A 14,257-nucleotide genomic window follows, 5' to 3' on the forward strand; every position below is an offset into this window, starting at 1 on the left:
TTCAGGATATGTGTTTGACTCATCAAGAGATCGTAACAACCCATTCAGATTCAAACTTGGCTCTGGAGAAGTTATAAAAGGTAAGGCACACAAAAATGTTTTCTGTTCCGACCGCATTTTTCCTCCTGACCCAAAAAGTTTAGTTTGACCCTCCAAAAACAAAATGTACAGATTATAGAAGGGAAACTACTCTTCTCTGACATCTATAGGGGTTATATATACACACATGCACGCACATGTACACACACACACACACACACACACACACACACATACACACACACACACACACACTCTATCTCTCTCTCACACACACACACACACACACACACACACACACCTTTATCTCCCTTGAACACTGTCTTTACAGATCTGATCTGCAAAGTCCAGTGCACAGGAAGATTTATTCCAAGTTCCATTTATTATTCAGCTGCACTGTCATATCTAACAACATTTACAAATTGTCATTAAATTACATATTTTTACTCCGAATCACATAAAGCATTGACGCAGTCTGAGATGCTAAGGTCTGAAAAGGCTACCCGTCTTAAACAATTTTAAAGAGAAGCAACCCCACCACAAAAAGTGTAAATGGAGCCTTGGTAATGACCACAGACCCGGGGAGTTACCTCCCATTGGTGTGTATTACGTCACTACCGATCCTCAACACGTGGTCAAGATCTTACGACTTTTTCAGCTCTGAGAAGAAGGTTGTTGATTTTTTGGCTCTCTCGTGGCTGTGCTGTTTGATGTTGGTTGACACCCACCGGCCACGTACCCGTCTTACTTGCCTTCTGCTTCGTTAGTTGGTGAGCTCTTTCCTTTTTGGTCATTATTTTGACAAGAATGTTGCTGTAGTTGCTGACTTTTCGTCCGTTTTTGGACTTGTCAGACATGGGATTCTTCCGTAAAATTACGGAATTCCGTAAATTTTTAGGCTCCAGGGATCATTCTTGAGATTCGTGCAAATCCGCTGAGAAAATTTTGGGGTATATGTAGGTATAGACCCAAGTTTTTCGGCCGGTCCGCTGATCGCGACGCTCCATTCCATACTATTCTTGAACGGTTGGTTCCTAAAACGGTCAGACTGTTGCTGGTCGATCCGTATGGGAACGCGCTTTGTGTCTTTGTCTCCTACAGTCACCGTTTCAACGTAGCTATCGGGGATTCAGTATAAGCATACCGTATGAGAATGATTCGGCGCCATTTTTACATCGCTTCGAGCCACTTGCCAAAATGATGAGGAAGCTAAAGCGAGACGAAACCGTTCTATCCCGGGAAATTGACCAGTAGAAGTACAAGAAAAATCTCTGGAGATTCGACTGGCTCGATGAAGTTGTATCATTGAGCTGGAAATACGAGAAAGGCCAGAAGACACAAGACGTGAAACTGAAAGTTGGCGATGCTTTTGCTAAAATCAACTTGCCGGGAAAAGCTCAGTGCACTTTGTGCCAGGATGTTAATGTTATCAACTACGGTTCCAATGGAAAGACTGCCCTCAAAAGCCACTTGAAAAGCAACTAGCACCTGACTATCCTGAAAACCCAGTCCTGAAATCAGTCACTGGGGTCGTTTGGCACCGACAAGGTAAGAACATTGAAACCACACCGTCACACGCCACCACCCCCCCCCCCCCATCCCCGCCTCTCTCTCTCTCTCTCTCTCTCTCTCTCTCTCTCTCTCTCTCTCTCTCTCTCTTTCTCTTTCTCCTCCTTATTTTGAGTCTTAGCGTAGAATTAATTTGAGAAACATGGGAAGGAAGAGAAAGGGGGGAGGGGGGGGGGGGGGGGGGGGGGGGGGGGGGGCTATGATTAAGCTGAAATATGCATTTCAGGGCCATTTTTGTGTGTCTAAAACACTAAAAAACCTCCGACCAGGGGCGTTGCCCCTGGACCCTACTGGGGGCCTTCTGCGGCCCCCAGACCCCCACCTTTTTTTTTCCTTAATTATCACTTTTTCTGAATCCCATGTCTGCTTGTACATTTTTCAGTAACTGATTGTTTGGCCGCCATTTTTGTTGGTCAGCATGGCTGACAGCGATAAAATGTGGCTAGGCCGATGTAATGGTGAGGTAAACCTTATATTACCTTCTTACTTGCCTTCTGCTTTGTTAGTTGGTAAGCTCTTTCCTTTTTGGTCATTAGTTTGACAGGAATTTCGTTGTAGTTGCTGACTTTTCGTCCGTTTTGGACTTGTAAATTTTCCAGTAACTTCTTGTTTGGCCGCCATTTTGTGGGTCTGCATGGCTGACAGTGATAAAACATGGCAAGGCTTATGTCATGGATCTACCAGACCATTGGTAATTGTTGTTGTTTCGGACTAAGCATATAATACCGCTATGTCTGTTACTTATTCTGCCCCAAATGAACATGTGTTTTGGGGGCAGTTAAGCATGTCTTTGACTTCTTTTTCCTCTTGCTTTCCCTCTTTTAGGCATCGGAGCATGGCGCTCTGGTGTCTATACTGCTTAGCTCTTTATTTCCAGAGTTCCGCAGTTTGGGAGAGAAGAAATGCAGCGTCCCACGCCGCCTGCCGGTGGTGTTTTCCCCCCCTTCATTGGGTGACGCTCGCTTTTTGGCGTCGTTGATGGCCGTCGGCGACAATTTCCGGGGAGGATCTCCTTGCTTCTTTGTCTTCTGCCTCCGTGGTTGACACTGCGGTAAGTTGAACTGGTCCACCGGCCCTCGTGAGGCTGCCGGACATTCCCTGCTGGGAAACAGTTCTTTGGCGCGGGATCACAACCCGCAAACTTCTGTTCCGTCTCACCCTTGCCTCGTCGCGGGCATCTGTGTTTCGGAGCAAGGGCGGCAGCCGGTTCCGGCTGCTGCGCTTCCGGTTCCTACCGGAGGCATAGGTCCCCTGCCGCAAGCACCCGCTGAGGTCTTGTCCAGGGTTGACCGTGGACTGCCCTATGGGCATTTGGGCTTCCGGCCCCAGTCCACTTCTGTTCTGACCTCACCTTTTCCTCGTCGCGGGCATTGGCGTTTTCAGAGCAAGGGCGGTAGCCGTTTTCGGCGCTGCGCTTCCGGTTTACCGGAAGCATAGGTCCTCCATTGCAAGTTCACGTTGCGGTCTTGACTGGAGTTGACCGTGGACTGGCCTACGGGCGTTCGGGCTTCCGGCCCCAGTCCACGCAACCTTCGCTTCCGCATTGTGCGGCTTTGCGACTGTCCGGATACACTGTTCCTCTTCCTGACGCTTCCTCTCGGATGTCAGTGAGTGAGGAACAGCGGCTGGCCTACGGGCATTCAGGCTTTCAGCCTCGGCCGGGACAGTCGTCACTTCACCTGTTGGGTGTTGCGGCTACTGCCTATTCAGTTCTGGTGGCTTCGGATGTTACCTCCTCTTACTCTTACCCTCTTACAGTAGGGGTTGAGTCAGGACGGTTTCCGGGTGGACGGGTTTCCGGTTTTCGGTCATCCCGTTCATTAGTCTTCCACTGGCAACTGTGACTTAGGTCCGTGTCCGTTCGCTTGGCTATTCTAATGTACAGTCTTTAGCCAGCGATCAGACATGTTCTGGATTTCCGTCGAAGCTCTTGGCTGCTCTCGAAGCTGCGGCGGAGGTTACTTCCAGATACTTTCCGGCGGGTACATTGGCTTCGGCGGCTTCCGCTTCGGTTGCTCAGTCGGCAATGTCGGACTTCCGTTCCGCGAAGGAGGAGGATTCCTACTTCTGGTTCGAGAGTCACCTTCGGTGTGTACCACCTTTCGCAGGTTTTGGCTAGACCATCTCCTCCCGGAAGTGGTATCCCCAGTGTTCCGGTTCTGCTGCTCGTTCATCACGGTTCAGTTCCGGAACACGCTCAGCCTTGGCTGGCTTCGGCTACACAGACTTCGACTTTTGTTCCTTCTTGTCATAAGAAGTTCACTTTGCCGAAGCCGGGTCGGAACTTGTTGTCGTCCTTTGCTCTTCCGCGTACACCTTTACCGGTAACGCAGGAACTTCTTCCTCTGCTGGTGAAGCAGGTTTTAGAGGGACTTGGGTGTTGTGTTCCCAGACCACACCCTTGTCGCTTCGGAGGAATTTGGACGTCAGCTTTTGGAACTTGCCTCTATCTCGGAGATGATCTTCAGAGCGCTCTCTCGCTCTTTCACAGAGTCACTGAATCCTTTCACACTTAGTGTGGATCAGGACGCTGATGACATCTCCACTAAGAGCAAATGAGGCTGTCCTCCCTTCACTACGCTCATACAGTCATGTGTCGGAGGGACGTGTTTCTCTCGCATTCTCAGTTTACCGAGCAGACTAAGAGAGACACCTTGAGAGCTTTTGCCCGTGGTAGAGGGATCTCTTTTGAACATCTGGTGTTCGATACCAGAAGAAAGGAGATCCAGTTGAACAGAGATCAGCCGTTCTCTGACTTCTCTCTGCAAGGATTGAAGCTGGACAAGCTAAACCGCCAGCCAATAGGCTGTCTCTGACTGGTTCTCGAGTTTCGAGGAAAAGATCAGTGTCGGGCAGGGGGAGGGGCAGCTCTAGCAGCAAGCCTCTCCCCCAAATGAAGTGCTCCCGATCTCACTCCCCCCCCCCCTCCCTCCGCCCTCCACTTTGGTGATCGCGGGGGTCCCCTCCTTGCACTTCTCTCATTGGATGGTCTCTGTACACAGCCAATGGATGGTGGGAGTGGTGAGGTCGGGCGACTTCAATGGATCTGACGGATGCATATTTTCACATTCTTATGCATCAGTCCGATCTTAACACAGCGAACAAGGTCCATCAGCTCGAGCACCCGCCGAGGTCTCTTCTGGTCGGATCTAGGGCTGGCCTTCGGGCATTCTGGCTTCCGGCCTCAGTCAGTGTAACAGTCGTTTCAGCCACGGGCTGCTTCTTCTGTCGCACTTCCAGTTTTAACTGGAGAGGTTGTTCCTCTCACCGACGGTCAAGTAGGTACGTCAGGGTTTTTGGAACAACGGCTGACCTAAGGGCATCTAGGCTTTTAGCCTCAGCCTGTGCAACAGCCATTCCACCTGTCAGTGGTGGTGGTTGCATTCTCTGTTCTTGTGGCTTCGGATTTCGACAATTCTTTCCTTATTTCTCTTCCTATGCAGGAGATGAGGCAGGACGATTTCCGTTTGGGTGGGGTTTCTGTCTTCACGTTACCCCGTTCACCCTTTTTGCCACAAGCAACTGGACTATGGTCCTTGTTTGTCTTTCGCCGAGTCGGACTCTGTCTTTCTCTAGCAAGCGGACGCATTCTGGTGTTTCGTCCAAACTTAAGGTGTGCTTGAGTTGGCCTCGGAGGTTACATACAGATTTTCCTGAGGGGGCATTGTCTTTGGCAATTTATGTTTGAGGAGTCATCCTTTGTGGCTTACCACCTCTCTCAGGTTTGGCTAGTCCTCTTCTTCGGGCAGAGGGTTAGCTAATGTTCCGGTTTGTTTGCTGTGGGCTCATAGCCCAGCATCTTTTTTGGCAGCCGAAACTTTCGTTTCGTACGTTTCCTGCGTACTGTGGGTACTTCGGAACTATGGCTGTCCTACGGGCATCATGGCTCTCAGCCTTGGCCTGTGCAATAGTCTCCTCCCTATCGCTGTTTGAATATGGCGTTTCCGGTTCCTGTGACTTCGGATTTCGACTCTTTCTTTCTTCACCCTCATCCTAAGATGGGGTGAGTTAGGACGACTTCCGTTAGGTCGGGTTTTCTTTTTACAGTCACCCTTCTACCACAGACAACTATGACTACGGCGTTTGCCCGTTGATCTCCGCGTCTGGCCCTCAGTCTTTCAGAGGTAGACAGACGCGTTTTTGTTTTTCGCCCAAACTCAGGAAGGCTCTTGATTTGGCCGCGAAGGTTAACTTCCAGTTTTTTCCTGAGAACTCTTGTCTCGGGAGTCTTATGACTGGTCGGCTTCACGGTTTTCCGTGTATGCTTACCAGTCTTGTTTTCTGTTTTGGGGTTTTTGATTCACATTCAATTACCTACAAGCAGACTGAACTGCGGACACTATGGCTTTTAGCCATTTTGTTCATGGTCACTGGTCACACCAGGCTTCGACCACTGTGACTTCCGCACTTCCGGTTGCTTACGCACAATCGTAAGTCACTGCTTCCTCGTACTATCTCTCCCTGCTTTCGCAGGGACTGGTAGGGGATAACTGGTGACCATCTCTTTTGAGGGCAGCTAGACTGCTGGTTACGGCACCCTTCTCAAGCATGCTTTATGGGACTGGTTGGTCCGGTGTCAGAATAATGTGACTGGGTGAGACATGAAGCCTGTGCTGCGACTTCTGTCTTGTGTGTGGCGCACGTTATATGTCAAAAGCAGCACCGCCCTGATATGGCCCTTCGTGGTCGGCTGGGCGTTAAGCAAACAAACAAACAAACAAAATGCTTTATGGGTGACGATGTCAAAGATAGTTTCTTTCTTTGGCGTTTTTCTGTCACTACCCAGGAGTACTATGTTTCTTGTCTTGGTTAGACTTGTACTCAAACGCAGAGAAGCCTTACAGCGTGCATTGGAGGGTGAGCGTTTGTTCACGTTCTTGGAATTTTAGGAACGCTTTTGCTCTTTATTGAGCTTTTCCCATCGAGTTGGACTCTGGTATCTTGTACTCAGGCGTCTCTCTCTCTCTCTTTGTGTGGAGATCGGTCACTCTTCTCTTGAGCTGACTTCTATCTCACAGGCCTTTTCGGTCTTCTCTCCATCCCAAGGTTTGCATACTTTGGCATGATTGTTTTTATTGTTTCAGGGCATTGGCATTTCCTTCCAATAGAAAGGGGGGGGGGGCAGCTTGTCTTTCCCCTCGACTCGGCTCGGGTTCATTAAATCCAGGGCTTGGGTCTCTTCCTGAGCCGTTTTACGGTCCGGGAGATTGGACGAAGTGCTGGGCACAGCTTACTGGCTCTCTGAAGTGGCCTTTGGACTTTTCAAGAAAATGTTCAATACTCAAGCGCATGGTTTAAAAGGAAAGTAAAAAGAAGCTTGTATGACCAGTATATCCATAAATGGTTTACAGAAATTGGAACAAAAAATATGTTTTGGAACTATCGAATGTTTAAAGATATTTTTGCATGTGAAGAATATGTCACACACCTGCCATATCAGCAATGTGTTTCAATGATGAAGTTTAGAACATTAAACAACAATTTGTCTGTACAGAAAGAACGATATCGTAACATCCCGAGGTCAGAAAGAACTTGCACCAAATGTGTATCACAAGACATAAGTGATGAATTCCATTATTTATTTGTCTGTGATTTTTTCAAAGAAGAAAGAGCTGAGTTTTTACCACCTTACTATTGGAAAAAACCTAATGCACTTGAATTTAAAAAGTTGTTTGCTTCTAAGAAAAAGAAATTGCTAAAGAATATTTTGGACTTTATTAATAGAATTTGTAAAATTTTAAATTTTTTTATTTACTATATTAGCATATATCATGATTGTATTGATTGTATTTATTGTTCAAAATGCCCCCATGGGTTACGGACTAATAAAACTTGAACTTGAACTTGTCAATCAGGACGGTTCTCGGTCCCTTCCTGACTTGTTGGCAGCCGGCCAGTTCCTGGCAAGGGTTTTAGAGTGAGTTAGATTTTTTCTTTCCCACCGGGCCCTTCCTGACTTGTTGGCAGCGGGCCAGTTTCTGGCAAGTATTTTTAGAGTGAGTTAGATTTTTCTTTCCCACCGCCTTGTTGAAGCGATCTGCTTTATGTGATTCGGAGTAAGAATATGTAATTTAATCGAAAATGTTAAAAATAAATTTTCATTTGATTAATATACTTACCCGAATCACATAGTTTATGCCCTCCCACCAACCCCGCTTATGGTTTTTATATTTAGTCAAGTTTTGACTAAATATTTTAACATCGAGGGGGAATCGAAACGAGGGTCGTGGTGTATGTGCGTGTGTGCGTGTGTGTGTCTGTGTGTGTGTGTGTAGAGCGATTCAGACTAAACTACTGGACCGATCTTTATGAAATTTGACATGAGAGTTCCTGGGTATGAAATCCCCGAACGTTTTTTTCATTTTTTTGATAAATGTCTTTGATGACGTCATATCCGGCTTTTCGTGAAAGTTGAGGCGGCACTGTCACGCCCTCATTTCTCAACCAAATTGGTTGAAATTTTGGTCAAGTAATCTTCGACGAAGCCCGGACTTCGGTATTGCATTTCAGCTTGGTGGCTTAAAAATTAATTAATGACTTTGGTCATTAAAAATCTGAAAATTGTAAAAAAAAATAAAAATGTATAAAACGATCCAAATTTACGTTTATCTTATTCTCCATCATTTGCTGATTCCAAAAACATATAAATATGTTATATTCGGATTAAAAACAAGCTCTGAAAATTAAATATATAAAAATTATTATCAAAATTAAATTGTCCAAATCAATTTAAAAACACTTTCATCTTATTCCTTGTCGGTTCCTGATTCCAAAAACATATAGATATGATATGTTTGGATTAAAAACACGCTCAGAAAGTTAAAACAAAGAGAGGTACAGAAAAGCGTGCTATCCTTCTTAGCGCAACTACTACCCCGCTCTTCTTGTCAATTTCACTGCCTTTGCCATGAGCGGTGGACTGACGATGCTACGAGTATACGGTCTTGCTGAAAAATGGCATTGCGTTCAGTTTCATTCTGTGAGTTCGACAGCTACTTGACTAAATATTGTATTTTCGCCTTACGCGACTTGTTTAGTTTCTTTAAAGCCGTATGATCTTGACCACGTGTTGAGGAGCGGTAGTGACGTAGTACACACCAATGGGAGGTATAACTCCCCGGGTCTGTGGTCATTACCAAGGCTCCATTTACACTTTGTGTGGTGGGGTTGCTTCCCTTTAAAATTGTTTAAGACGGGTAGCCTTTTCAGACCTTAGCATCTCAGACTGCGTCAATGCTTTATGTGATTCGGGTAAGTATATTAATCAAATGAAAATTTATTCTTAGAATTTTCGATTATTAGGAACCCCCCTTTTAAGACTCCCTCCCTTTTAAGACCCTGTTTTCTCAGACTTTTTGTTCATAACCTCTGTAAATTTACCCCTATTTTAAGACTCCCTCCCTTTAAGGCCTGATTTGTTTTTCAAATTTATTTAGGTTTTTAAAAAAAAGGGGGGGGGGGGTTAGATTGTATTCAAATTTACTGTCATGTGTCTTGCATTTTTGTTGCAGGTTGGGAGGAAGGAATTTCAAAGGTAAGCTGCATTAACGAAAACCTGCTTTTAGCCAAATGCCTAGCATTTGTGTTTTACATCGTATTTATCTGTCTGGCAACGTAGTCTGATTATTCAAGTCTCCAGCACAACCCATTCATGTTTCCAACTGCTTTTAGACAATGTAGGCTCTTTGTGTAGGTGATATTATTATCGGATTAAGAGGATTTTGTTTGTTTTGTAATTGACATAAGATGTTGCAATTTAGATTGATTAATAATGAACACTTCAGACTAGATCTTAAACTCAAAGAAATTAACTTTCAAAATCAATGCTTGAAAGTTCTCCGAGGCACTGTGCCTCCTCATCACAGAGTCCCCTAATTCTTAACAACACCATCAAAAGAAAAATGTGAAATTCAAGTTTACACAAAATTGAGTTTTCCTGCATGACACCTTAAACATTTACCCTATACACGGTGAGATGGTGGTAAAGTTTTGATAGGTAGAAATTCTTGTGTTGGAAGACAGTGTTGCTCATTTTTGTTCTTTTTTGCAGATGAGCACGGGAGAGAGAGCACAGCTGACCTGTACACCTGACGTTGCCTACGGAGCTAGGGGATACCCTGGAGTATATCCTTTTACTTTTCCAAACATTCTGTGTCTGCTCTGAATGATCACTTTCATGAGTCAGGATTCGGTATACATGTAAGAAAATACAGTGATGCCTGCGATGAGAGTCCTCGCAAATGACAGGACACCTCATTAATGGAACACTTTGGGCTGATCCAAGAGTATCCTTACAACACAGGTATCACTGTACCATTTTAGAAAATGGTAAATACTACATATTAACTACAGGTACAATATATCTGTTGTCAGGGCATCAAGTCAGTTGGGAATGTTATACTCGAGTGCCTGTACATGTGCCAGATATTATGGAAATGACTGCCATTTAGCCATATCCCACCTAGCTATTTTGGTTTCAGTCAGTTTCCAACTAAATCTTTTTCCCTTCTTCTTTTTCTCATGATCAAGTGCCAGGGCTAGGGGTTTCCATTAGACCCAACATTACAGTGATTTGCAACTAGCCAGGAACCAAATAGACACACTGAGAGACAGAAAGTATGACATAGTGGGTGTGTTGTAGATGACATGGGTATTTTCCAGATTCACTCATTGGAACTGTTTCTCACAGAAGAAAAACAAGCTATTCACTAGTATGTCAATTTTAACCTAGTTCTCCTTGAAGTCGATGGACAATCAAATACAGTTTATAATGATGAGCTAATGAACAGAGTATGAGCTTTGCTCAGGTAGGCATTGTTTCTTCAATCACAAGATGGTGAGAATAATTTTAGATGTATTTTTTCTCTGACAGCAATTTTACATCAGGTACTTTTCCTTAACCGGCTCACTATACCACCCAATTCCACCTTGATATTTGATGTGGAGCTTCTGAAGTTGGAGTAGCTGCCAGCCACCAGCCGATGATGTCCACAAAATGTCTGTGTTATATACTTCACTGCCCAGCCCCAAAAGTGGGTCTGAAAGAACTTTCTTGTACAGACCAGGTCCAGGATCCGGGAGGAATGTGCACAAGAAAGAGCCCAAAAGGATGGGACCTAAGTACTGGTTACAATTGGTTGAAATCACAAGCAAATCTCAATTTCAACCAGTTTGACCCAGCACTTGGTTCCCACCCACTTTGGAATGTTCTCGTGCTCACCACCCCAGCAGTGGTTGCCAGATTCCTCCAAACAAAAATGGTTGCCAGAACAAGTTAACAAAGACATGGGTGGCCTTCACTACCCTCCCCGCACCCCCACCCCCTTCCCCCACCCCTCACCCCTCACCCCCCACCACTCCCCCACCTGTCAGCAGTACTGCTCCTACAAACACCACTCACCATTTTTGAGTTGGATTCAGATTTAGAATGACCAGTACATGCATTGCCAAGGTAAAGGAGTTTGAGGACTTCAAAGGTTCCGTGAAATACGACCAATAGCACATAAAAGTAAACAAGGCTTTCTTCGAAAGAAAACAGCAAAGAAGTTGATCTTTGGAAAGCTCTGTAAACCTGCTTTGTTTCTATCTTTGATGAAGATTTTAAAACTACATGTATATCTGTGATAAAGAATGCACGAGAAGTTGTTTACAAAGCGGAGAAATGAAAGCTGCGCCCAAGAAATAGAAAAAGTACAGTTTTCAAGGAGGAAAATCAGATATAACTGTGAGACTGTTTCTTTCATGAAGTGCTTCAACTGCAACATTCACATATTCCATTTTTCTGTAAAATAACCAGTTCATTAAAACTGTGAACAAGTTTGGGTGGCTTGCAAGTTTTAACATAATTAGGTAGATGATCTGTGGTAAACCTACAAAAAAGCAAAACAAATTCAAAACTACCAAATATGAAAACAGTGGCTTCCTCCAAGGTTTTTCTGTATTTGCCAACCTTAATCTTCAAGACATATATATACCTGGCGCTCTCAATGAATTAATTGAAACATTCTGAGAATCAGAGACAGTAAAAAAAATATGCTGATTTATTTGTCTAGGGCATGCAGGTTTTGATTTTTATTATTTAAGATTTTCATATGGCGGACTTGAGTTGAAAGCGAGTTAAGATTTGTTAATGACTTGAGGTCTTCTCATTAGGTTTTGTTAGCAGAGGTAGGTTTTGCAAGCAGACAGTGAAATGCATGTACTGAAACATTTATGGAAGACATGCAAACCATATTATTCCACCCTTGGACTTGGTGTATTTGATGTTGATAATGAAACCACTTGGTTGTTGAACTGTTTGTGTATGTTTAGGTGTTTCAGTGTAAAAGCACCTGGAACGAATGATTATGCTTGCCCTACATATGTGTGTGGGGGTGTGAGTGAGAGCAAAAATGTGTGTGTGTGTGTGTGTGCATGCGTGTGTGTGTGCGTGCATGTGTGTGTGGAATGATTTGTTGCTGTTTTAATATGCTTACAGATGAAATAGGTTTATTGGTAAGCAAAGTGTCAAGTTGTTCTCTGTTTTTCATTTTGTAATGCATTTTGCTGTTGATTTTTCTTGTATTGATTTTTTGTTTTGTTTTGATGATTTTTGTTATATTTTTGAAAAATTTGGCTGTGAGAGACCAGCCAGCAAAACAAAACCACCTCCTGTTTCCCCTGGTGCTGTCTGAATCGGTGTTTAGCATGACTTTCAGTTTGAACACCTAGTTGATGATACCTCAGCGCAAACTATACTACACATGGCAACGTTACAGGAGAGCTGATAGGGCAGAATGAAAAGTGATATTCAAATGTTCATTTTCGAAAGACACTACTTTGGCAGGAGCTGAACCTTTTGAACCACTTGTTTGGAACCACACTTAGACCGAGAGAGAGAGCGAATTGTCCCTTGGGTTGGATGATGATGAGAAATTGTATAAATATCTTCACACTTGTACATGTGAACAGAGAGAATGATCTTGTATCCTAGAAAATAATATTGTGCAACACAGTACACGTTTTACGCATGCATGTATTTGAAACCAAGACTTTGTTGGGTTGCTTTTCTTTTGTGTTTGTGCAGGGTAAAAGGACATTTCTTTTGATTTGCTTTCCATGTTAAACACATTTTTATTGTATTTGAACTTGTGACAACAACGCAAGTCAGCTTCACATCTTTGAGGATATAACTTCCATTTTGCTTGCTTTCTTTGGCGAGAAAGCAAATTTTGCAAAGTTACCGTGTTGTTCTTTTTGAGTTTTGTTGTTTGATTTTATTCTTAGGGATTGTACGCGATGTCGTCTTCTGTATAATAGCTGGCGCCAAAGTCGCCCCTGAACTTTGGCTCATAAGAAAACTGTGTACATGTATGGCTGTGTAAAGAAAATCAGATTTAAAACTTTCGGTTGGACTGATATCTTTAATAAAGAGTTTCATGAGCATCACAAAAGGTTTCACTTCTTTCTTTATCTTGCACTCTCCCCCGCTGTCTACTTGTGGAGCTGGTTGTGGTGGACATGGCATACAGTGTACCCACACACACACACACACACACACAAATGCAGGCACGCTCACAACACAACTGTGTATACTAGCACAAAAATTACCAGACATGTAAAGACTTTTTTGTCCATCATGATTTTTTTGCAGATAACATATGTTGATTGAAGACATGTCTAGATGAAAAAGATTGCAAAAATTACGTTCTTACACACAGCAAAGAATCTTGCAAAATAGGATGAATATGAAGAAAACAAACTTCACAAAATCCCTTCTCAACTGTCCGACAGCATGGTTCAATGCCGCCTCAATAGAAGAGAAGAGACGGTTATGTGTCGCATTCACATTGGTAATAGTTACATCACACATTCCTACCTGCTGAAGGGTAAAGACCCGCCCCACTGTTTTGAATGTGATGAAACCTTAACCATTGAACATATCCTCATAAAGTGTGAAAATGTCACAGAAATTCATGAAAAACAACAGTGCAAATACTCTGAAGGTTTTATTCCGGGATGTCGCCCCGAGCAAAAAAATGTAACTTTTTAAAGGAGATCAAGATTAGTTAAGATTTGAAAGAACAAGTTTGAAAAGATATGAACTTTTTAGGACCTTCTTTATTTTACTGTGATTGACCTTGTAAATATTTTCCAATGCAGAGACCATGCATCATATTTAAACTGAAAAAGGAACCAAAATTGAATCTGTCTTCAATAGCCAAATAGGTTGAAGGGACAACAAAATAAACAACCAACTTTAACCTTCTTCTCTTCTCCCTACTTTCCCCACCTTCCTCAACAATTTCCACTTTTACACTTATCCTCTAAAATGGAAACTAATAAAAATTAAGTAGAAGTGCAACGCCAAGGCACTGCATACCCCAGCGAAAGACAAATCTCTCTCTCTCTCTCTCTCTCTCTCTCTCTCTCTCTCTCTCTCTTTCTCTCTCTCTCTCTATCACACACACTGACACACACACATACACCCATACTAACACACACACACAACACTCACTAACAAGCACATAGTCAGACACACATACTACACACACACACACACACACAAAGACACCCTCCCACACACACACACACGTACATACACACACATCTAACCCCCCCACACACACATACGCTCTCTTTTCCCTCTCTCTCTCTCTCTCTCATACAC

General features: G+C 43.7%; 1 protein-coding gene across 1 annotated transcript in view; it reads left to right on the top strand.

The window, feature by feature from the left end:
* The window catches only part of LOC138966684 (peptidyl-prolyl cis-trans isomerase FKBP1B-like), a 17,501-nt gene extending 4,445 nt beyond the window's left edge, over positions 1-13,056 (top strand). The window contains exons 4-7 of the mRNA XM_070338989.1: positions 1-80; positions 9,120-9,142; positions 9,659-9,732; positions 10,518-13,056. Coding sequence (XP_070195090.1) covers positions 1-80; positions 9,120-9,142; positions 9,659-9,732; positions 10,518-10,572 — 232 coding nt within the window. The 3' untranslated portion in view covers positions 10,573-13,056. The remainder of the gene's footprint in view (positions 81-9,119; positions 9,143-9,658; positions 9,733-10,517) is intronic.
* Positions 13,057-14,257: the final 1,201 nt, after the last annotated feature.

The sequence above is a fragment of the Littorina saxatilis genome, linkage group LG5, assembly GCF_037325665.1.
Source record: "Littorina saxatilis isolate snail1 linkage group LG5, US_GU_Lsax_2.0, whole genome shotgun sequence".
NCBI classification, from domain to species: domain Eukaryota; kingdom Metazoa; phylum Mollusca; class Gastropoda; order Littorinimorpha; family Littorinidae; genus Littorina; species Littorina saxatilis.